The 25,451-nt window shown below is 41.9% G+C and overlaps 1 protein-coding gene across 1 annotated transcript in view; it reads right to left on the bottom strand.

Annotated features, from left to right (window-relative positions):
• USP13 (ubiquitin specific peptidase 13) overlaps positions 1-25,451 on the bottom strand; it is a 94,739-nt gene that overhangs the window by 34,736 nt on the left and 34,552 nt on the right. The window contains exons 4-7 of the mRNA XM_015821465.1: positions 11,907-12,028; positions 7,789-7,931; positions 6,217-6,401; positions 478-572 (exon numbers count right to left, since the gene is read on the bottom strand). Of these exons, the coding sequence (XP_015676951.1) occupies positions 478-572; positions 6,217-6,401; positions 7,789-7,931; positions 11,907-12,028 (545 nt within the window). The remainder of the gene's footprint in view (positions 1-477; positions 573-6,216; positions 6,402-7,788; positions 7,932-11,906; positions 12,029-25,451) is intronic.

The raw sequence follows: 25,451 nt of genomic DNA, 5'->3' as shown, positions 1-25,451 counted from the left end.
AGGAGGAGAAGGAGAAGAAGGAGAAGAAGGAGAAGAAGAAGAAGAAGAAAAAGAAGAAGAAGAAGAAGAAGAAGAAGAAGAAGAAGAAGAAGAAGAAGAAGAAGAAGAAGATTTTTACCAACGTAGTAAGCCAGAATATTTAAAAGAAAAATCATACATCCCATTCATCCCAAAAGGAAACTGCCACTCAGCATAAAAATACCTTATTTTACAATTGCTGAGACACACTGTATACTTGACTATGTCTCCCCCTGCTGAAATATCCAAGTAATTGTAATCAATACATGGATCCCATAGTTAAATCGCATTTTCGGTCGATCTTACAATATATTATTTATGTCTTTTAGGTTTTGTATAGTTTTTATCATTTTAAGATTGTAAGAGTTATCCTGAGGTAAAATAGGGGGCCAATAAATTTTGCAAATAAATACATGAATAAATTTAGGACAGCAACTTCATAAAAAGCAAGTCACTTACCACATGCATTTGGAGCATGTCAATTCCAAAATGAGATAAGTGTTTGGCGACATGAGGATCCACAACAGCCTCCTCTTCCTCAAAGGAATAAACATCTGCAAAAGTAAGAACAAAGGGACAATTCACCAAATGTAATCTATCAATAGCATTTAACAGTTTCATGTTCTACATATCATGGAGGCATGATAACAAAAAATTTCTAACAGAAATTCTCTATTTACTATGGAAGGAGAAGCAATTTAAGATTCCAAGTCAACTTTCAGCAAATCATAAACACTATGCAATAGTGGCTAAGCTGCAGGATAAGGACCTGCCCAATTCAGGGTCACCAAAACTCAAGGGTAACTTTGGATCAGTGACTATTCTCAGCTCAATTTATCCAAAGAGACTTGCCATTAGGGAAGAATTCAGGAGCATGTACACAGGTGGTCCTTGACTTATGACCACAACTGAGCCCAACATTTCCATTGCTAAGCAACACAGTTGTTACATTTTGCCCCATTTTACCACCTTTCTTGCCACAATTGTTAAGTGAATCACTACAGCAGTTAAGTTAGTAAACAGTTATTAAGTGAATCTGGCTTCCCCATTGACTTTGTTTGTCAGCAGGTTGCAAAAAGTGATCACATACCCCAAGACACTGCAACCATCATAAATATGAATCAGTTGCCAAGTGTCTGAATTTTGATCATGTGACCATGATCAAGCAGTCTCTAAATGAATTGTTGTGAGTCCAGGAATACCTGTATACTAACTTGAGTTCCAAGAGAAAAGGTGGGGGGGATATAAATTTAATTAAATAAATAAATAAATTGTCATGCATTTCATTCATTTATTCATTCTTTTGGGCCAGAGACAGTGTGTCAAGAATGAAACTTTGGCAGCTAAGTGCCTCTTTGTTTCAACTTGCCATTAGAATAAGGGGGGAGGTGTTGCTTTAGAATGGGTTAGATGGAGAAACGAAACCCCTACAATTCTGCTGAAGACCATGAAAGCCTGAAACCTTTCCAAGGACACCAGCAGCAGGTATGGAGAGGGAGCAGACGGTTCCCACACCAAAGTGAAATTGTTTACATGGACTCCGTGAGAGATTGGGGGTTTTGGCTGGGGAAAGTATTGTTTAATTCTATGAACTGGTGTCTGGGAACCTCAGAGTTAGTTTTGCTTCAACATTACCATGCTGTGTATTCAATAAACAGTAAGAGTTTCAGAAACAGAATGAACCTGGATTTTTATTTGGATTCTCGAGCTGGATGTTGACACAGTGAGTTATTGTAATTCAACCCACTTGGAATTACAGGACTGGCAAAGAATGATTCTAGCCACTGTCTCTAACTTCAGTCAAGCTAACTAAAGGACTTCTTTGCAGGAGACAGATGTCATAATGGCCCTTGTTTACATCTGTTTAACCCTTTTATATTGCAAGTCCCCTTAAATTAAACTGGCACCGGTGAGCTTTACCTCCATATCTGTTTTTTCTCTCAGAGCAAATTATAGAATCTGGCTGATGTGGATTTCTTTCTCTTGGGCTCTTAATATTTGCAAATGATCAAATGGAAAATACTATTGCTGTAGTGATAGAGACTCAACTACAACTGGGAATATTGACAAGAAGATCAAGTATAGTAATTACAAATATGACAAGATCTGCTCATCATGAAGATACACTCGATGATGAATAGTTCATGATTTTTCATTAGGATATTGTTCCAGCAACAACCATAATGTTGTAAACAGCAGATCTTAGCAAATCAAAAGAAGAATGGCCTAGATTTTTAGATCTCCTGTGAATTTTTAAATTTGTTTTTCTTTGTTGCTAAAATCCCCTTAAGCTAAGTAGCACGACACAAAACATGTTATTACTGATAGCATTTCAAATTTGAACTGTTCTATATATTTGAGCCCTTCTATGTATATCTTTATTCATTTGAGCTGTGGTGTTGGAGAAGTCTCCTGTGTATTCTTTGGACAGGAAAGGTGACTAAGAAGAAGCAAGTCCTGGAGCACATAACACCAGACAGGTCACTAGAAGGCAAAATCACGAAACTGTGCTTCATTTACTTTGGCCATGTCATGTGGGGGAATTCAATGAAGAAAGCAATTATGTTGGGAAAAGTTAGCAGTAGAAGGAAACCAGGCTGTCAAAAAACATGGTGGCTGGACACTATCAAAGCTGAGACCCGCCAGAGCATAGAAAAACTCAAAGAAATAGTGCAAGATTGGAAGATGTGGAGAGACCTGGCCCATAAAACCACCAAGAGCCTGACATCTGTCAGAAAGGGTGTAGGGACTCCTGCTTGGGCAGGGGGTTGGACTAGATGACCCTCAAGGTACCTTCCAACTCTTCTATTCTATTCTATTCTATTCTATTCTATTCTATTCTAGTCTAGTCTAGTCTAGTCTAGTCTAGTCTAGTCTAGTCTAGTCTCTAAATGAGACACAACTGAATGGATAACATCATCATTATCATGTATTGTACTTTTCAGAAAATATATTGCTTAATGTTGGGGGGAGGGGAAACCTCTATTTATTCTTCTGCCAAGCATTTATGAAGCCCAGCATTCTCCCTCCTTGTGTCCACCTAGAATGATGCCATTGGCATTTATAGATACGACACATGGCCTTTTGCTGGCATTCCAATTTAAGAAAGCCTCTGTTTCCCACTGCGAGTTATTGTTCCCTTCTATAAACATAAGTTCAGAGAGGCCTCATGCTTTTTCAGTGAAGTCACGATGCAGCATGACACCCAGTCAACTTTTCTGCGTCAGTGTGGCTCTAAATGGACCTTGCATGGATATTTTTAAGAGCAATCAATGTCCGGCTAGAGAGAAGCGACAAAGGATTACCCCCAGCAGAATGCCACAGAACCAAAAAAAACCAACAAAGCAATACTTCAAATTGTTTGTCTCTACTGAAGTCCCACTGAGGTCAAATTGTTGCCTTGGACTTCATCTAACCCAGTGTTTTTCAACCTTGACAACTTTAAATGTCTGGATTTCAACTATCAGAATTCCCCAGGCAACAGCCTGGCTGGGGAATTCTGCGAGCTGAAGTCCACACATCATAAAAGTTGCTAAAGTTGAGAGAGACCAATTTGAACACAAGTCCTCATTCAGCTACAAAACATCACTGGAAGACCTTGGACTTGATACCGTCTTGGCTTAACCTGGGAGCAAGATGGCTTAGCGGTTAAAGACGCCGAGCTTGTCAGTTGGAAATCTGACAGTCCGGGTTTGAGTACCGCATGATGGGGTGAGTTCCTGTTCTTGCTCCAGCTCCTGCCAACCTTGCAGTTCAACGCAAGTAGATAAATAAGTACTACTTCAGTGGGAAAGTAACAGCATTCCATGTGCCTCAGCATATAGTCCTGCTGGCCACATGACCATGGAAATGTCTTTGGATAATGCTGGCTCCCTTGATTAAGAATCGGAGATGAATATCACCCCCTAGATCAGGGGCCTGCAAGCTTGACAACTTAAGACTTGTTGGACTTCAGCTCCCAGAATTCCTCAGCCAGCTATGCTGGCTGAGGAATTCTGGGAGCTGAAGTCCACAAGTCTTAAAGTTGTCAAGGTTGCAGGCCCCTGCCCTAGATATTCAGTCTTGACTGGAGAGGGGAAATTTTTACCTTTATCTATTGGCTTAACCTACCTTACATGGCTTCTCTGGAAAAGGAAAAAAGGATATGCCGTTTGAACTCTTTTAAGGAAGAGCCTAAGAAAGTTTAATGAATCGAATTTATCTATGTTTGCCTTTTCAGAATACATTTTAATTCATCAATATGCCCTAGCTCAGTTTTAAGCTTCTGTTTTTAAAATACTCTTCAAGTAGGCAGTAAAGGAAGCCAAAGAAAATATCAGGCTACCGACGAATCTACACAGAGTCGCACATTATACTACATAAAATATATGCGAACATTAAAATGTACCCCATATTGTCACATCGGTTTTGAAAAGTTGGGGTTGGATTTTTTTTTGGGGGGGGGGCATCTAATTAATCCCAAAGCTGTTGGAAGCATAAGTTAAAACTAGCAAAATGCTAGTTACATCTCCAACAATTTCGTTTGCTTATCCATTTTCTATGACCGTGGATCTTTCCAAGAAATTCTGGGTGCTGAACAAGACAGAAACAAAGAACTGCATTAAACCAAAGCAGGGGGAAAGAAACAAAAAAAGCCCTATAAAGACTCAATAAAACCAGAAATCATATACACTCTTGTTGAAGCCTCCCCCTATTGACATCCTAAGTCCAATGCCTGGGAGAAGAGTCAGGTCTTCCTGGTCTTGTGAAAGGACAACAGAGCAAAGGCCACTCGCATTTCAGAAGGAACCCCGGTGTACAGACAGTCCCCGACTTAAAAACACAATTGAGCCCAAAATTCCTGTCGTTAAGTGAGACATTCATTAAGCGAGTTTTGCCCCATTTTACGACTTTCCCTGCCACAACTGTTAAGTGAATCACTGCCGCTGATAAGTTAGTAACACGGTTATTAAGTGAATCTGGCTTCCCCATTGACTTTGCTCGTCAGAAGGTCGCAAAAGGGGATCACGCGACCCTGGGACACTGCAACCGTCATACATATGAACCAGTTGTCACGCATCTGAATGCAAATCATATGTCCATGGGGATGCTGCAATGGTCATAAGTGTGAAAAATGGTCATAAGTCACTTTTTCCAGTGCCGTTATAACTTCGCACGGTCACTAAGCGAACTGTTGTAAGTCAAGGACTACCTGTATGTTTTCTGCCTGGGTAGGATATGAATCCAGTTCTGATGGAAGAAGCTTCTTGGATGAGAAACGAAACGTCTTCAGGGTAAAACAAAGTCCAGTTGCCTTTTGAAAAAGCACCTTTAGGACACTGGTAACTCTATCTCTACAGTGCTACCGTGTTTCCTCGAAAATAAGACCTGGTCTTATTTATTTAAAAAAAAAAATTGCCTCCAAAAGAGGCACCAGGTCTTATTTTGTGTGTGGGGGGGTTCTTTTCCACTCACCTCCGGCACCAACAGCCCCGCCCAGCCAGCCCACTTCTTCTGCGGCGTCCCCCGACCTGCATTTTGCAGTCAGAGGCCTTTCCCAGAAGGCCTCTGACTGCGAAATGCAGGCCAAGGGACGCCGCAGAAGAAGTAGGCCAGCGAGGAGAGGCAGGCTGCAACGGTAAGCGGGTGCACAACGCGTGGGGCAGCTCCACCTGCCCACCCCTACCCTAGTTTGATTTTTAGGTGTGCGATGTCAACGCTGCAAATACTGTATATTCTTGCTTTGACAATATGCAGAACTGTCTGGTATTTTTATAGTTAAACCAGGCAACAGGGAAAAAGGGAGGAGAATAAAAATAGCCCGGGAAAAAGAAACCGGAAGTAAATCACATCTTCCAAGTTGATTGGAAGATGTGAACCATGACCCCAAAATAAGGGGGGGGGAATGCTTAGAATGTATATGCGTAACGGAAGAGAAGCCAGACCTAAGCATTTCCACCATGCTGTACTGACATCTCTGTAACCTTAATAAATGCTTTTAGGAGAAAATATGCCTGAAAGTCCTTTTAAGTGTTTCGTTAATCAGACACATGACATGCGCTTTGCCCCCAAACTAGGGCTTATATTAGGCCCAACCCCCAAAATCAAGGTAGGGCTTATTTTCAGGGTAGGTCTTACTTTCGGGGAAACCCGGTAGTGAAAAACAACGTACAGAGATCAAAAGGCTGCTGCTGATCATCAGCACAAGCTTTCACTAACCTGCACCATCAGGAGTAATCGTTCCAAGCTTCACTGCCAAGGGATAACCCATCTCCTTGTAATGTTCGAGCGCATGTCCGTTTCCTCCACTGCCATCGAAGAACCATTTGCCACAAAGTATTGATCCATCAGTGAGGTTTAGCCAAAGATTCTCCCGTAAGTCACACTTGGAGCACTTCCAGCCACTGCAAAACAAATTGCCAGAGTCAAACAGGCAGCATGAAGCTGACTTTCGTTTTTCAGCTACCCGGAATTGGATTAGCAAAAGATCACCTCATTTATTTATTATTTTAGGAAATCCATCCCACCCGCTTCAATTAACTGTAGATGCCCATAGCAGTCAAAGGAAGGAAAGAAATGTCTTCAGGATACCCAAAGTCACAACCAGAATGAATCTGCATCAATTTGGTTGAACCTGAACATGCCAACATTGCATTATGATATACAGGCAGTCCTCAACTTACAACCACAATTGAGCCCAACATTTCTGTTGCTCAGTGAGATTATGGCTAAGTGAAATTTGCTCCATTTTATGACCTTTCTTGCCACCATTATTAAGTGTATCGCTGCAGTGGTTAAGTTAGTAACACGGTTGTTAAATGAGTCTGGTTTCCCCATTGACTTCTGCTTATCAGGAGGTCACAAAAGGGGATCACATGACCCCGGGACACTGCAACCGTCATAAAAAAAAAGAGTCAGTTGCCAAGCGTCTGAATTTTGATCATGTGGCCATGGGGATGCTGCAACGGTCGTTAAGTGTGAAAAATGATCATGTCACTTTTTCCAGTGCCGTTGTAACTTTGAACGGTCACTAAACTAACTGTGCTAAGTCGAGAACTATCTGTAATGAGTTGGTTTAGGATTACTTCTTTACACTAAAAAAGATTTAGTTATCGATTTAAAGAAACAGGAATATATTTCGTCCCTCAGCCATCATGAATCAGAGTCCCAATATATAGAAACAAAATCATAACGAGAGATCATTCCTCTCCCAATCCCATCATCAATTCAGAAAATTCTGAACTGACAGCTGTGTATTCTCTATCTATGCCATGAGCCCTTTAGAATATGACCAGAACAGCTTCCTTTTCATTACTGCTGGACAATCCGTGCCCCGTTGGGTCATCGTTTCAGAGATATTTCCTTACCTATAGAGCAGCGGTTCTCAACCTATGGGTCACGACCCCATTTGGGGTCGATTGACCATTTCACGGGGGTCGCCAAGCAAGGCTGTCCGCCATTTTTTTTCCCCTTTTCCGGCGGGTGCCTTACCTCCCTTGAGCTGGGCCAGCTGGTGGTCGGCCTGCTCCGTCTCTGCCGCTTGCCAGCTACGCCTCGGCCGGCGCAGGGGGCGGAACCACGCATGCGCGGCACTCCCGGGCAGGGAAAATCCTCGACTTACGACTGGTTGGGTAGTCCTCGACTTACGACCGGTTTAGTCCTCGACTTACGACCGGTTGGGGGTCACGGCATTAAAAAGGTTGAGAACCACTGCTATAGAGGAACATAAATATTCCTTCCTTCCTTCCCTTAATAATTCATTTCTTTGTGTATAAAACACAACAATCTCACCTTGGTGGAATCCTGACCCCGTTGTCCATTTGCACCAGAGTGTTGGCATGTTTGGAGATTTGCAGCTCTTCTTCCCATGAGTCTGGGTCTTGCTTTCTGTAGGGAGATTTCGAACTGAGGACTGCATCACAAGCTATTGTCACCTGGAGTGGAGGGAAAATTCAGCTGAACATCAAAGGCAGGCAGAATGATTATTTGGTTTGTCCTGGTCCTTTTGTTGTTGTTTGTTGTTGGCTTGTAACCAAGAACACTAACAATAGTAAACATTTTCAGGTAGTCCTCTGGAGGACCTATTGTTACCCTCACATAATCCCAGTAATCCTTTCAATTGTGGTATAAATTACTCTGACTGCATCCAAAAACTGCAAATTAATAGTGGAACTATGGTTGAGAAACACCGATTTGCTTAAAGTTATCTGGCAAATTCAAAAGAGAGGTATGAATTGACATCCCTGAATCTGTCTTTCACAATACACACACGGCTGGCTGAGGAATTCTGGGAGTTGAAGTCCACGTATCTTCAAGCTGCCAAGGTTGAGAAACACTGTTTTAGATAGAAGGTGAAAAAGGTGGAACAGAATTTGCAAGGATTTGCAAGCATCTGCCTAAGTAGGAAAATCAATTAAATGTCACTGCCTTTCTCTTCCTATGCTGAAATGACAAAAACCTGATATGCAACCAAAACAGAAACTATGTCTGGGTTCATACAAAATTTAGTTGAGATCATGAAAATAAATTCCTGTGCTCTCAGAGATACTCTCTAGACATCTTAAACTGTAAGCATTTGCACACATTGCCTTGTTGACCTTTGAGGCTAACTAGGAATTCTTAGAGATGGCAACATAAACACATACATGGCTTGGTACCCACGTATCTGTAGGAGCCCCTTTTCCTGTGTGGATTAGACCAGGGCTTTTCAACCTTTTCACCCATTGTACCACTTTTAGGATATGGCAACATCTGAGTACCAACAGTCACCTAGCAAGGGGTCAAAAACTTGATGACCAAAAAAAAATAATGAAAAAAGTGATAAAGTACAGGTAGTCCTCGACTTATAACAGTTCACTTAGTGACTGTTTGAAGTTACAATGGCACTGAAAAAAGTATCCCCCAAGCCACAGCCGAGCAAGACACCTGCCTGCCTGCCCGGCCGCGCTCTTCTTGCTGTCCAAGATTTTCATTGTTGTGAGCATTTCTGTTGAGGATTGGCAGCGGGGGTGGGATGGTGTTTGGTTTTTATTCCCCCCGTCTGCTGAATGGTTGCAGCAGGTTTTGGTCACTTCACATGACCCTGGGACACTGTGACCATCATAAATATGAATCAATTGCCAAGCATCTGAATGTAAACCACAAGACCCTGGAGATGCTGCAACATTCCAGCTGATCGGCGCTTCTTCTGGGCTCAGCAGAAGCTCCAGGATCAGCGCCGAGCTCCAGCTGGAGCCTGGCACTGATCCTGGCACTTCCACTGAGCCCTGACAGCCCTGAAGAAGCGCCAATCAGCTGGAAAGCGGCACTGATCCTGGCGCTTCCGCTGAGCCCTGACAGCCTTGCAGCTCCAGCTGTCTCTCGCTCAGGCTTGTGCAGTGCTGCCACTGGTTCAGCTCATTCCCCTCCCCTGCTACCACTTTTCTAGGATGGTCGCGTACCACCTGCCAGGTGCCAATGTACCACAGGTGGTACCCGTACCACTGGTTGAAAAGCCCTGGATTAGACTATCCAGTATGTTCTTCCCAGAAGAGCCTTGGGTGAAGTAACAGAAATGGAGGCCAGGAGGTGCTATTTCTCAGTTTGTGCTCTAATGTTGTGGAATACAGGTAGTCCTTGACTTATGATCACAATTGAGCCCATAACTTCTGTTGTTAAGTGGGGCAGTTGTTAAGCGAGTTTTGCCCCATTTTACAACCTTTCTTGCCACACTTGTTAAGTGAATCACTGTAGTTGTTAAGTTAATAACAACTGTCATAAATATGAGTCAGTTGCCAAGTGTCCAAATTTTGATAATGTGGCCATTAATGGGGATGCTGCAACAGTCATAAGTATGAAAAAAAAACCAGTCATAAGTTGTTTTTTTCAGTGCCGTTGTAACTTTGAATGGTCACTAAACAAATTGGTTGAAGTCGAGGACTACCTGTACCTTCCCCTTAGAATTAAGACTTGCTCCATCCTTTCTGATCTTCTGGAAGCTACCGAAAAAAATTTCCACAGAGCATTTGGTGGAAAATTTTGCCCTCACTAATTTTAATTTATTTTGCTTTAAATTACTTTTATTGATTCATTGGCCATTGTTATTTCATTTGATTTGCTTATGAAGTCTTTTATCTATTTCTCATCACTATTTTTAAGATTTATTCTTGAATTGTTGCCACTTTGATTAGAATAGAATTGAACTGGAAGGGATGTTGGAGGTCTTCTGGTCCAACCCCCTGCTCCAGCAGGAGAACCTATACCAGTGGTGGCAAACCTATGGCATGGGTGCCAGAGGCGGCACTCTCTCTGTGGGCACACGTGCCATTGTCCCAGCCTTGCCTCCCGTGACCCCCTCCTCACCAGCAGCCCCCTGGAGGAGAGTCGCCCCCGAGCATGGCCCATGCAGACCAGTGCAGCCAAGAACATGGCAGCCAGACAGAGTAGACAAGACTCTGCCCTCACGCCCCATCGTGCACAGTTGATGCTGCGGGGCGCAGGCAGAGGGCGTGGCCGCCATGGCGCTGCTGGGCGATCTGCAGTGGGCCCTGGAGGTGGTGAGTGGCCCTGCGGGCAGGCGGGATGGGGGTGGAGCGGGGGCGGGGCAGGGGGTGGAATGGGGGCAGGGCCAGTTTTTGGGCACTCGGTCTCTAAAAGGTTTGCCATCACTGACCTATACCATTTCAGACAAGTGACTGTCCAGTCTCTTTAAAATCTCCAGTGATGGAGCGCCCACGATTTCTGGAGGCCAGCTGTTCCATTAATTAATTGTCCTCACTGTTAGGAAGTTTCTCCTTAATTCCAGATTGCTTCTCTCTTTGGTCAGTTTCCAATCATTGTTTCTTGTCCTACCCTCTTGATGCTTTGGTGAATAACGTAATTCCCTCTTCTTTGTGGCAGCCCCTCAAATACTGGAACCCTGCTATCATGTCACCCCTGTTTCTTCTTTTTAGACTAGCCAAGCCCAAATCCTTCATATGTTTTATTGTTTTAATTTTAATTATATTTATTATGGACTGATAATAATCAGTTGGTTCATCAGTTGGTTCACCGAGGGGCTGAGAGAGATGAAACGCCGGAAAAGACGCCTAGAGAGCAGTTGGAGGGCTAGCCGAACCGAATCCGACCGAACACAGGTAAGGATACATGTTAGATCCTACCTAGTGGCGATGAGGGTGGTGAGGTCTAATTACTACTCCACCCTCATTGCGTCATCAGATAATCGCCCGGCCTCCCTCTTCNGGGGCAGGGGGTGGAATGGGGGCAGGGCCAGTTTTTGGGCACTCGGTCTCTAAAAGGTTCGCCATCACTGACCTATACCATTTCAGACAAGTGACTGTCCAGTCTCTTTAAAATCTCCAGTGATGGAGCGCCCACGATTTCTGGAGGCCAGCTGTTCCATTAATTAATTGTCCTCACTGTTAGGAAGTTTCTCCTTAATTCCAGATTGCTTCTCTCTTTGGTCAGTTTCCAATCATTGTTTCTTGTCCTACCCTCTGATGCTTTGGTGAATAACGTAATTCCCTCTTCTTTGTGGCAGCCCCTCAAATACTGGAACCCTGCTATCATGTCACCCCTGTTTCTTCTTTTTAGACTAGCCAAGCCCAAATCCTTCATATGTTTTATTGTTTTAATTTTAATTATATTTATTATGGACTGATAATAATCAGTTGCTGACAATCAGTTTTTAATCCACTTTGGTTTGTATTAATAAAATGGTATGCAGATAGAATAAATAGATGTATTTTTTTAAAAGAAAAAATCCCAGAATCTTGTAGTTGACCATCTTTGCATGACATAATACACTTTGGGCAAGTATAATAATCTGTGTCAGCAGTAACAAGTCTATACAGGTTTTCCTGTATGTTGAAAGAGTCAACTGACTTCCTTAAATTTCTCTTTTTGGCTATCCCATTCTCTCATTCACTCACCAGTGCTGGCAGTTCTTCTATATTGGGTAAAGGAATTTCATAGTGGTCTGGAAATATGACAAGTTTAGCTTCATCCTCATACTCATAATCATCATTATTTAAATCACCGTTAGATTCAAGATCTGTCAAGAGAGAGAAAAAGATAAAACATTATTGGAGAGAAAAAAACAATATATTAACTAAATTAAGGCTGCTCAAAGAGATGTGTCCTGAAACAAATTGCTAATGGCATGTTGTGATGATAGAATTTTTTCACCGACATCTGAAACACTCATTTATGGGCCAGAGGTGAAGTGAGGAAACACTGCAACGAAGACTATATGTTCATCTGCAGCAAACACCATATGCTCAGATCCTTCTAACCATCTCATCCTAGCTTTATCTGTTTAGCTCTGGCTTAACGACAACCTGTTGCTTCTCACTGTTCCTCAACAATAAGGCCCATTTCACATGCAAAGCATATATTTATATTTGGCAATAGGGACATATTAACATATGTGGTGGGAGTGCTCAAAAGCCCGTGACTTTTGGAACAAGATAAAAAAATGGCTGGAAGTAATACTAATGATAGAGGTAGAGTTAAAACCAGAATTCTTCTTACTAGGCATAACCATGCAGAAATACGACAAAGGGATATTTTACTTGATGTTACACATTCTCACGGCTGCTAGATTGGCGTATGCACAAAACTGGAGGAATAAAGAAATTCCAACAGAGGAAGAGATTTTATATAAAATTTTATCGTGTGCTGATATGGATGGGGTCACAATGGAAATGAAGGACAAGACAGAGTCAGATTACTTTGAAATCTGGGACAAATTTTATTACTGGTGTGAATCAAGGAGAACTGTTCGGGTTTTAAGTTAGTGTTAAGATAGAAATATATATAATTGTATGTTAGTATATAGAGAAACAAATTAGAGACTGTATTGTATAGAAAAATATGTATATATAGAGATTAAGAATTATAAGTATGAAGAGGAACAAATTGTTAGGAATATTTACTCTGGAATGTTACGTTATGTCCATCTTCGTTTTAACTGTATTATAAATAAATAAATAAATAAATAAATAAATAAATAAATAAATAAATAAATAAATAAATAAATAAATAAATAAATAAATAAATAAATAAATAAATAAATAAATAAATAAATAAATAAATAAATAAATAAATAAATAAATAAATAAATAAATAAATAAATAAATAGCTAGCATATACTTATCTGAGATTATTGTTATTGCCTGTTAATTTGGCTCTTTTTCCAGAAGAAAATTAAGTTCCACAGCACTTTTTCTAGAACAGCTTCCTATTAGCGGAAAATTCTACCTCCAGAATCTGTGGAGATGCTCAATCATCCAGGACATGGTTGTTTCAAAGGTGCTTTTTCCAAAAGGCAACTGGGCTTTGTTGTTGTTTTTATTGAAAAAGTTTCACTTCTCATCCAAGAAGCTTCTTCTGAAGAAGTGAAAAGTTCCCCCCCCCCCTCAAAAAAAACCAAGAAAGTCCAGTTGCCTTTGGAAAAAGTTCTATCTCCAGTCCCAGGAAATCTCATCTCTATCCAAAAGATGAGGATATATATAATATTAGGAGTTATAATGCCTTGGCTTCTTTTCTTGTGGGACAGAGGATCAGTTTTGTTGTTCAGCTGGCACACAAAGCTAATATGAGGAAAAAGGAAAGACAAGGATGGACAAATGTTTTGATGCCCACTATCATTAGGTGGCTAAAAGAAATAGTGGCCAAGGAAGGAAGGGAAAGTGAGGTCAGTTGCTGGATATTTAAAAGCAGTGTGAAAATAACCATCACGGCAAGTGGAGGGGTGAGTATCTAAAATGACATTTGTGTTGAAGAAACCTCTAAAAGGCGCATTTGGTACATTTTGTCCCCATTAGAGCTCTGAAACCTGAAAGACCTACCTAGCCTGTTGCCAACAGCTTCTCTTTATGAAAGCTTCAAATCAATATTGTGCTCATTATTTGTTTTTACACACAAAATGATTACATTCCGACAAAGACGATCTCCAGCAAGTTGGAAAAATGCCAAGCAAATTATCATGGTCTCTTAACCACTGAGGTAAAATACTGAGGGGGGAAAAAAGAGTCCCCTCAGAAAAATATCAGCTTATTATACAGAGGAGACTATTTATTACAGCCATATGCTTGGTTTATGTAGTTTTATGTTTTGTATTTGTACTGTTTTTAATACGCTGTGCACCGCCCTGAGTCCTGCGGGAGAAGGGCGGTATATAAATTAAATTATAATAATAATAAATTAAATTATAATAAAGAATGTCCAGATAATGAAAATGTCACTCTCCATTTTATCAATGTTACAGCCTTGTATGTTCGGTGAGACGGAGGAAAAGCCGCTGACTCAAGGTAACCCTAAAGCAGCGGTTCTCAACCTATGGGTCGCAACCCCATTTGGGGTCGATCGACCATTTCACGGGGGTCGCCAAGCAAGGCTGTCCGCCATTTTTTCCCCCTTTTCCGGCGGGTGCCTTACCTCCCTTGAGCTGGGCCAGCTGGTGGTCAGCCTGCTCCGTCTCTGCCGCTTGCCAGCTACGCCTCGGCCGGCGCACGGGGCGGAACCACGCATGCGCGGCGCTCCCGGGCAGGGAAAGTCCTCGACTTACGACCGGTTGGGTAGTCCTCGACTTACGACCGGTTTAGTCCTCGACTTATGACCAGTTTAGTCCTTGACTTATGACCGGTTGGGGGTCGCGGCATTAAAAAGGTTGAGAACCACTGCCCTAAAGCTTCATGGTTGGAAAATGTCAGTTCAGTTGAGATCTCCAGTTTTGGCTCTCGAGACCAGATCACAATGAGAATTAGCGAAGGGTGCTGGTTATGATATTGGACTATAGGTAGTCCTCGGGTTGTGACCATAATGGAGCCTCCCATCAAGGTCATAATTTGGGACGGTCAGTTTGACAATCCGATTTTACAATATAACCTTTTCATTTTACGGTAAGCGAAACACTGAGGTCATTAAGTGTGACTCAATTGTCAGTGTTTTGCCAAAAACAGAAGCAAATGCTGATTTTCTGCATAAAATGTAGTCGTGTGACTGAGGGGGGTGGGACTATCGGAACTTCAGATCCGAGTCATAAGTAGCCCTGGGGAGGTCTGTTTAACTTTGAATGGTTGCTAAGCAACTGGTCATAGGTACAGGACTACCTGTACTAAGAGTGGAAAGATGCAGGTCCAAGTCCACCTGTGCAGGTAGTCCTCAACTTACAACAGTTCATTTAGTAACTGCTCAAAATTACAACAGCACTGAAAAAAGTGATGACCGTTTTTCACACTTATGGCTTTTGCAGCATCCCCCACAAGTCACGTGATCAAAATTGGGACACTTGTCAGTTGACTCATATTTTATGACATTAATTATGATGTGATCCCCTTTTGCGACCTTCTGGCAAGCAAAGTCAATGGGGAAGCCAGATTCACTTTACAATCGTGTTACTAACTTAACAACTGCAGTGATTCACATATCTGCTATGACAATGTCGTGAAATGGGGCAAAATTCACTTAACAACTGTCTCCCTTAGCAACAGAAATTTTGGACTTAGTTGTGGCTGTAAGTCGAGGACCACCTGTAGTAATAGAGGATGACTAGGTGACTTTGGGCTATTCTCTTTCTCTCAACCCCATCTATCTCACGAATTTGATGCTGTAAGGAAAAATTAAAAACAGGCAGTGCTCTGCACACTGCTTTGATCTCCTGAAGGAAATGGGATAATAAAAAAACCAAAATAGCTATTCCAGTCATTTTTCTTTGTCACCCATTGATCCCTATGCATGCACCCTCCTGCTTGATTTATACGGAAACATGAAGACAAATTTCATAAAAATTCAATTACAGCAAAAACTACCCCGCAGCTATATCTATAAATACAAAGTAGCCTGCAATTAATAAAATCTCAAGGTTTATATGGAGGGCTTTCTAAGCCAACATTCTCCCATATAGGATCCTTCATATTTCTAAAGACCATAAGTCCCATAATCCCTAGCTAGGCAATAGCTATACTGGCAGGGAATACAGAAATTGTGATTACAACATATCTTCAAAGAACCAAGTTTGTGAAGGCTACACTGCATAATCCCTATTCATAGAAAGAATTTCATGGAAAATAGAATACATGCATAAAAGTTTTATTTAAAATGACACTCATTAGTTCTTTAGAAACATGTCATCACCATCACTTCTTTTTTTTTGAGAATACAAAACAAAATACTGTTGGTCTTTGATTAACAACCACTCATTCAGCAATGGCACTAAATAGTGATACAACTGGCCTTAGAGTTCCAACCACCTGAGATCATATTACAATGTCAGTTATGATGTTGCAGCATTCCCTAGTTATGTTGTCACTATTTGCAATTTTCTTTGCTGGCTTCTGACAAGCAAAGTCAATGGAAAAGGCAATGGCCATCCAAATACTATTTAACCCTCCGATTCTATAGTATTTCTTCTTGTACCTTGTGATAAGGTAATCCTTGGTTAGCGACAACAATTAGGACTACAACTGCTAATAGTAAGCAGCACGATCACATGAAGTCTTACTTTATGACCGTGTCACTTAGTGACAGCAACTCTGGTCCTAATTGCCATCACTAACCAAGGGTTACAATGTACAGGGAGAAGCACTGTAGAATCAGAGGGTTAAATATTATTTGGATGGCCATTCTAAAGGATATCTTGGGCGAAAGTAGGACAGAAGAAGCAACTATTATTTATCTCCAATCAGATCACTATCTTCATTTTAACAACGTTAAACCTGCATTTGGCTTACTAGCCATGGTTACATGGCAGAGACTTATCATCAGGGGCATTAATGTTGCATTCCTTGTAAAACATTCCACTGTGGAGAGTTGAGAATAATTTTCTTCTTCTCTCATATTTGGGGTGTTATTGTTTCTGTCAGATCTTGGATCATAGTAAATAAATAACTAATGCACAGCAACCCAAATCTCAGGGAACTTTAAAGCAGACAAATGCTAAGCCAGAATCTCAAACTATTACATGCACTCTTACAGGTCATTCTGTGCAAANCAGGGTGCCGTCGGCCAAGCAATGTCGGCTGGCGACCCCCAGGGGGAGGGCCTTCTCTGTGGGTGCCCCTGCCCTCTGGAACGAACTACCCCCCGAGATCCGGATGATTCCGGATCTCCTTACTTTCCGCCGCGCCCTCAAGACATGGCTTTTCCAACAAGCGGGCCTGGCCTAGGGAGGATTTTAAATTGGGTTTTTTTAGAAAATTTTAATACCACAACTCTAAAATATTTGGTTTTAATTTGGTTTTATTAGGCGGGGATTGTGGGTATGTTTTGTTTTAAATATGTTGTGAGCCGCCCTGAGTCCCGTTGGGAGAAGGGCGGGATATAAATCAAATAAAATGAAATGAAATGAAATGAAATGCTCAGATCCTTCTAACCATCTCATCCTAGCTTTATCTGTGTTTAGCTCTGGCTTAACGACAACCTGTTGCTTCTCACTGTTCCTCAACAATAAGGCCCATTTCACATGCAAAGCATATATTTATATTTGGCAATAGGGACATATTAACATATGTGGTGGGAGTGCTCAAAAGCCCGTGACTTTTGGAACAAGATAAAAAAATGGCTGGAAGTAATACTAATGATAGAGGTAGAGTTAAAACCAGAATTCTTCTTACTAGGCATAACCATGCAGAAATACGACAAAGGGATATTTTACTTGATGTTACACATTCTCACGGCTGCTAGATTGGCGTATGCACAAAACTGGAGGAATAAAGAAATTCCAACAGAGGAAGAGATTTTATATAAAATTTTATCGTGTGCTGATATGGATGGGGTCACACTGGAAATGAAGGACAAGACAGAGTCAGATTACTTTGAAATCTGGGACAAATTTTATTACTGGTGTGAATCAAGGAGAACTGTTCAGGTTTTAAGTTAGTGTTAAGATAGAAATATATATAATTGTATGTTAGTATATAGAGAAACAAATTAGAGACTGTATTGTATAGAAAAATATGTATATATAGAGATTAAGAATTATAAGTATGAAGAGGAACAAATTGTTAGGAATATTTACTCTGGAATGTTACGTTATGATGCTGTAAGGAAAAATTAAAAACAGGCAGTGCTCTGCACACTGCTTTGATCTCCTGAAGGAAATGGGATAATAAAAAAACCAAAATAGCTATTCCAGTCATTTTTCTTTGTCACCCATTGATCCCTATGCATGCACCCTCCTGCTTGATTTATACGGAAACATGAAGACAAATTTCATAAAAATTCAATTACAGCAAAAACTACCCTGCAGCTATATCTATAAATACAAAGTAGCCTGCAATTAATAAAATCTCAAGGTTTATATGGAGGCTTTCTAAGCCAACATTCTCCCATATAGGATCCTTCATATTTCTAAAGACCATAATTCCCATAATCCCTAGCTAGGCAATAGCTATACTGGCAGGGAATACAGAAATTGTGATTACAACATATCTTCAAAGAACCAAGTTTGTGAAGGCTACACTGCATAATCCCTATTCATAGAAAGAATTTCATGGAAAATAGAATACATGCATAAAAGTTTTATTTAAAATGACACTCATTAGTTCTTTAGAAACATGTCATCACCATCACTTCTTTTTTTTTGAGAATACAAAACAAAATACTGTTGGTCTTTGATTAACAACCACTCATTCAGCAATGGCACTAAATAGTGATACAACTGGCCTTAGAGTTCCAACCACCTGAGATCATATTACAATGTCAGTTATGATGTTGCAGCATTCCCTAGTTATGTTGTCACTATTTGTAATTTTCTTTGCTGGCTTCTGACAAGCAAAGTCAATGGCCATCCAAATACTATTTATTTATTTATTTATTTATTTATTTATTTATTTAATTTAATTTATATGCCGCCCTTCTCCCGGCGGGACTCAGGGCGGCGCACAACATACTTAAAACCAAAACATATATACAATCCCCCCCTTAAAACCGAATTAAACCAAATTTAAAGTTGTGTCTTCCAAATTCCTAAAAAACCCAGTATAAAATCCACCCTANAACATTCCACTGTGGAGAGTTGAGAATAATTTTCTTCTTCTCTCATATTTGGGGTGTTATTGTTTCTGTCAGATCTTGGATCATAGTAAATAAATAACTAATGCACAGCAACCCAAATCTCAGGGAACTTTAAAGCAGACAAATGCTAAGCCAGAATCTCAAACTATTACATGCACTCTTACAGGTCATTCTGTGCAAATTGAATAAGGCACTTTTGTACCTAGGACAGTGGTGGCGAACCTATGGCACGTGTGCCAGAGGCAGCACTCAGAGCCCTCTCTGTAGGCACACAGGCCATGCCCTGGAGATGGCAACTGTCCCTCTTCAACCAGCCGCCCACTAACTCGCCGAGGTCCCACATGGCCAAATGCATCCCAGCACCCATGCACTCGCTGGCCTCTGTGTGCAGAGGTCAATGGTGTCAGGCAGCAGCCTCCCCTGCCCCTGCCACACCTTGCCCTGTGACAATGGCACCCCCGCCCTGCTCGCCTTACCCCGCAGGACAAGCCTCCGGCCACCGCCCCACCTGGCAGAGACCCCCTGGATCTCCCTCAACCCTGCCCGGCCCCCACAGGCATCCCTCCCCACGAGCAACATCGAGGTGATCACGCCCACCTTGGTCACTCCCACCCAATCCGCCATGACCACCACAGCCATGCCCACCCAGTGGACCACACCACCTGGCACCCGGCAATAAATAAGTGGGTTTTGGGTTGCAGTTTGGGCACTCAGTCTCTAAAAGGTTCACCATCACTGACCTAGGACTTATTTGCTTGCCATTCCTTGGTCAGGAGGTGCTCTCCTCTTTCCTCCCAACTAAGTTCACTGGGGTTGGCTGACAGATGCCACACAGCTGTTGTTTCCCGCTTAATCAGGGGAAGGACTTGCCTCCGGAGGCTGTGGGTGCTCCAACACTGGAGGTTTTTAACAAGAGACAGGACAGCCACTTGTCTGAAATGGTGTCTGAATGAAATGGTGTCTGGTGTCTGAAATGCTTGAGCAGAGGGCTGGACTAGAAGACTCCAACGTCTCTTGCAACTCTTGTTATTCTGTTATTCTGCTTCAGTGCTCCTTTCCCACTATTGTCTTACAGAGCTCAAGGAGACCCTAAGTTGTGGTGCCCTTCTCCAGCAGAGATAGATGGAGGAAAAATCAATGGGGGCAAATACCTGGAAATCAACAGCTGCAGTCCCACTTATATGCCACTTGCTGCTTATCAGTTCCACCCAGTGGCCTCCTCAGCTGGAGAGCAGGATGGTGGGACAGGTGGTATTTCTCAGTCAACCCAGGACAACTTGGCAAAAGGGGAAGGTGCCTCCTATGAGAAAGAAGGTGGACCACCATTTCCACCCAAGTGACAGGGACAAGATGTAGAAGAGTGATGACTTTGTCAGAAGCATGCAAGTACTGTTACATAAGGACCGAGGGCTGAAACATCCTTTAAGTTCTGGAAAACGTAAGTTCAGAAGCAGACCAGACAGACACCTGAATGATTCACTAGGGTGTAAGAAGGAGAGGAGATAATAGCACAATCAGACTTGAAGTATTAATCCGAGACACAATCGCATTACTTTTTTCATATTGTAACACAAGTCTATGCAATCACATGTTTTTCCAATATTATTAGGAAGAGTTCTTGAAGTGTATCTTGTCACTTAATTGGGATTTCTTCTGGATCTTCAGACCTTTTCCATAAAGACAGACAAGGATGCCCAAAGCAGACATCTAGAAGTTGTTATATTACGACCTTAGCTAATGGAGCTCAGTGAAAGGAGTTGTAATTTAGCAACATCTGATGAGTCATTCATTATCCAATTAGAAAGGACTAATTATTTAATTCAATAACACTGGGTTCTCTTGACTAGAAATCCCCCTTTCCATCTTAACAGAATAACAGAGTTGGAAGGGATCTTGAAGTTCTTCAAGTCCAAACCCCTGTTCAAGCAGGAGACACTATACCATTTCAGACAAATCGCTGTCCAATCTCTTCTTTAAAACTATCATTGTTGGAGCATTCACAGCTTCTGGAGGCAAGCTGTTCCACTGATCAATTGTTCTGTCAGAAAATGTCTCCTTAGTTCTAGGTTGGTTCCCTCCTTGATTAGTTTCCATTCATTGCTTCTTGTGGTGCTTTGGACAATAGGTTGACCCCCCTCTTCTTTGTGGCAGCCCCTCAAATACTGGAACACTGCTATCATGTCACCCCTAGTCTTTCTTTTAATTAAACTAGACATACCCAATTCCTACAACTGTTCTTCATATGTTTTAGTCTTCTCCCCATTTGTGATGAAACAGTAGAAGTAGCCACATGTATATATGTATACTTCCATGTTATATATAGAAATAACTAAATAGTTCTCCAGAAGCCTTTACACTTGTATGACCCAGAAGTTATTTTGAATAAAGGCTTCTTTTCCAAAATTGGCAAGCTCCTCAAATCGCCTGCAGATCATCATAACAGCCCTGCTCCACTTCTCCTTTCGTAGATGTTCCACTGCCATCAGCTAATTCCATTAAAAGGAATTTAGAAGTGCCAAAAAGAAAAGAATATTTGTAACTCAGAATTAAACTGTCAAGTCCTTGGTGCTCTCTGAGCTTGGCTGTTAGCTTTCAAATGTTTCATTACCCAACTAAGTACCATCATCAGACACAGATCAGATAATGAAACATCTGTAAGCCAATGTCTACGGATATTGTCAATCATCCAGATTGCGGTTGTCCCAAAGTTGTTTTTCCAAAAGGCAACTGGACTTTCTTGGTTTTTTTCCTTGAACACATTTCGCTTCTCATCCCAGAAGCTTCTTCAGTTCTGAACTGAAGAAGCTTCTTGGATGAGAAGCAAAACATTTTCAAGGGGGAAAAAAATCAAGAAAGTCCAGTTGCCTTTTGGAAAAGCAGCTTTGGGACATCAGTAAGCCAAGCTCAGAGAGCATCAAGGACTCCACAGATTTAGAAAGTGCTAATATCCAAGAGCAGAGCCCATTTTCCCCTTCTAAGGGGCTGAAAGCTCTCCAAAGCTGAATCAGAATTCACAATTAAAACTGGCAAGTTGTCATCAAGAGAGGTGCCACCAAACAGCACAACAGGCCACAGCAGGCAAAGCGAAATAAGGCATGTTGTCAGGCCATAAAGAGCGAGGTGACGCAGGGGCCATGCACAGGAGAGGGGATGAAGAAGCTGTTATTTTGGGGCAAGCTCTCAGTGTGGGAGATTTCCTTCGTCTACCATCTGGTCAAGTTGAACAAGCGTCACTCCTGGCATTGGACGATGACAAACGTTCATCGCCAGCTGACTGAAAACAGCAGCTGCACTTCGGCTTCAGGCAGACAGCCGAAGCCGTGAAGTTAGCAGGCCGGAGGGGGGGGGGAAAGGAAAAGAAAGGCTGTGCAAATCCCCAGATCAGGTTTAAATGTTGCTAACTGAATGTGCTAATTATAGCAAAATTATTAGATCCCAAATTGGGCTGCCAAACAAGAGCAATGCAGCCCTGTTGCGTTCAAGGAAGGGAGAAAAAGGAAGGTAGGTTCTTACATAGAAAAACACAAACACAAAGAACCCCCAAGTTGTAAATCCTTCCATTTTCACCACTTCCATCTTATTTACAGGCGGTCCTTGACTTATAACCATTTGTTTAGTGACCATTCGAAGTTACCGTGGCACTAAAACAAATGACTTATGACCGTTTTTCGCACTTACAACTATTGCAACATTCCCCATGGTCACGGGATCAAAATTCAGACATTTGGCAACTGGCTCCTATTTATGACGGTTGCAGTGACCCCGGGGTCATGTGATCACCTTTTGGGAACTGTAATAAATATCAATCAACTTTCCTCTTTGGGGATACAATAATCCCTTGATTAAGAGAAAAGAGTGTCCATTAAATGAGAGTGTCTGTTAAGTCCAGATGGGATTTTATGTATGGACATTATATACATTAATTGCATGTGTAAATGCAATAAGCGTAGAAGCATATAAAATGCAGAAAAATAATAAAATATAAAATGCAGAAGCATATAAAATGCAGAAATGTAACCTGCCAAACAGAGATCTGTTACGTCACAAGTGTGCGTCACAATTGGTGATATATCAGAAGTCTACATTTAACTGTTCCTTGAAAGTACTATCCTATTCTTTGGATTTGTTTCAGTTACCAAAAAAAGTCATCTTCATTTAATTTTTGAGATGTACTGCACCTATCTAAAACAGAAAGTTATTTACTCTGAAATTTAAAAAAGGTTATGTTAATTGATTTGCAGGATGGTAAATCACGGGGAAAATATGAGTTTGCCAAGAAATATGCTAAAATACCTTATGTTCGGAAAGGCCTTTTTAAAAAAAATTACATTCTCTGCTTGTTTATGCATTTCCATATTTTCTTAGCAGTTCAGGCTGAATTCAGCCCCAAAATGCAAATGTGGGCTGGTAGCCAAATAGCCAAAATGTAATCAAGTGACTATGGACAGCAGAGTGGCCATTTCTATCTTCAAACCTAGGCTGTAAGTAGCCCTTGCTAGGACTGGTGTAACTTTCAATAGTTGCTATGTGAACAGTTGTAAGTCGAGGATTACCTGTATAGTATCCACCCACACTTTTTTTTTTATGCATGCTTACTTGGAACCAACTAGGACAGACTTTTTGGAGAGGTGTGGATGCATCTATCTACAGCAGAGTTCCCCAATCTTTCCAGGTTGGCGGTCCAGACAGGGAGAGGGGGGGGAAAGAGGATGGTTTTGTGGGAGGGGCAAGCATGTGTGCGCACACATGCGAGTACATGAGCACCTGTTGCTTGCGCGAGTGGGGCCGAGAGCAACTGTGACATGCGAGTGAGGCCCCCAAGCGCTTGCGTGAGTGAGGCCCCGAGCGCTTGGGTGAGTGAGACTCCAAGCGCCTGTGACACTCGCACAAGTGAGGCCCCAAGTGGTGATATGAGGCCCTGAGCGTTCACGCAAGCGAGGCCCTGAGTGGGGCCCTGAGCGCCCGCGATATTCGTGTGACTAGGGCATGTGCGCACCAGCCAGCCACTCACACGGCCTGGTTGCAAATAGGCCACAGACCGGTAATGGCCCACGGCCCACAGGTTGGGGACCCCTCATCTACAGCGTTAAGTCACACCATAGAATGAATCCAACTTTTATAGAAGGGACCATGAATAATAGAAGCACCCTAAGATCATTAGCTGCCTACTTGGGGAAAAAATCTCGTGTTGCAATTTGAACTTTATGATTCATCTTATTAGAATTTCTTATATTGCTATATATGGCACAGCTCATTCTAGTCATGGCCCCGAAATAAACGCTTTGCAGAATAAAAATGAAATAAGACAAAGACAAACATGTTACTAGTCACACTGAAGTATGTGTATAATCCTTTTCTAAACAAATCTTACTTCAGTTTGAAAGCAATCCTGTACCGAATAGGTAGGAATCTTAACCACCAAAATTCAGAGTTAAGTCTGATAATCAGATTATACCTCTGATTTGTCCATCAAATCGAATCTGTCAATCTACAAAGAGAACAGAGACAATCAAAGCCTATAGAAGTAAAATATTCAAAATAATAAGACTTTGATGTGAATTCAGGTTTTGGATGAAACAGAGTGCCGGCCAGGCCTACATCAGGCCTCCCGGGGACTCTACCACCCTGATGTACTTAACAACCTGTGCAGTCGCTTAATGACCACAGCTGGGAGAGCCAGGATCTGGTCATTGACTGAGGCAGTCATGTGGGCACCTCACTTAATAACAGTTATAAATTATGACCCAAATTCCAGGCTCAATTGTGGTCATAAATATCTCTGTGCTTAGTTAAGCTACAGAAAAAAAAAAGGGGGGGAAGCTAAGGCTACCACATATTTTCTCCTGAGTAGAGGGAGTTTCTCTGAAATATTGGATGGTGGCAATTTGGTCTAGTGGTTAAGGCACCAAGCTAGAAACCAGGAGACTGTGAGTTCTAATTCCGTCTTAGGCATGAAAACCGACTGGGTGACTTTGGGCCAATCACCAGGAGAAAATGAGTTCTAGTCCCACCTTAGGCATGAAAGCCAGCTGGGTGACCTGGGCCAGTCTCACTGTCTTAACATAGTCTCAGATTTAGGGGACAAGCCAGACAGTCAATTCTACAATGTCAGACAACCAACCCCCCCAAAACAGACTCTACATTTGTGGGAAAACATTAGGGGGGGGGAGGAAAACTGGATGGTGCAGCATTTAAATACCAGGTACATCCTAAGAGTTGTGAGAAGGTACAGCAGGACTGAGTGAAGCAGCCACAGATTGCTCATGGCAGCTAGCCCACTATATCTCTATGCATGGGTTCAAAGATGCCTCACTGCAGATCGTGAATGTGATATTTCTGTTGAGGTTCCCATTCATCCAGGTCACGGTTGTCCCAAAGATGCTTTTATTTTAAAGGCAATTGGACTTTCTGCCTTTTTTTTTTTTAAGTCATTTTGCTTCTCATCTAAGACAGAGGTC

The sequence above is a fragment of the Protobothrops mucrosquamatus genome, unplaced genomic scaffold (genome assembly GCF_001527695.2).
Source record: "Protobothrops mucrosquamatus isolate PMUCROS unplaced genomic scaffold, P.Mucros_1.0 scaffold_165, whole genome shotgun sequence".
Taxonomy (NCBI): domain Eukaryota; kingdom Metazoa; phylum Chordata; class Lepidosauria; order Squamata; family Viperidae; genus Protobothrops; species Protobothrops mucrosquamatus.
Note: the sequence above shows the minus strand (reverse complement) of the source record. Positions and strands in the feature narration are given on the sequence as shown.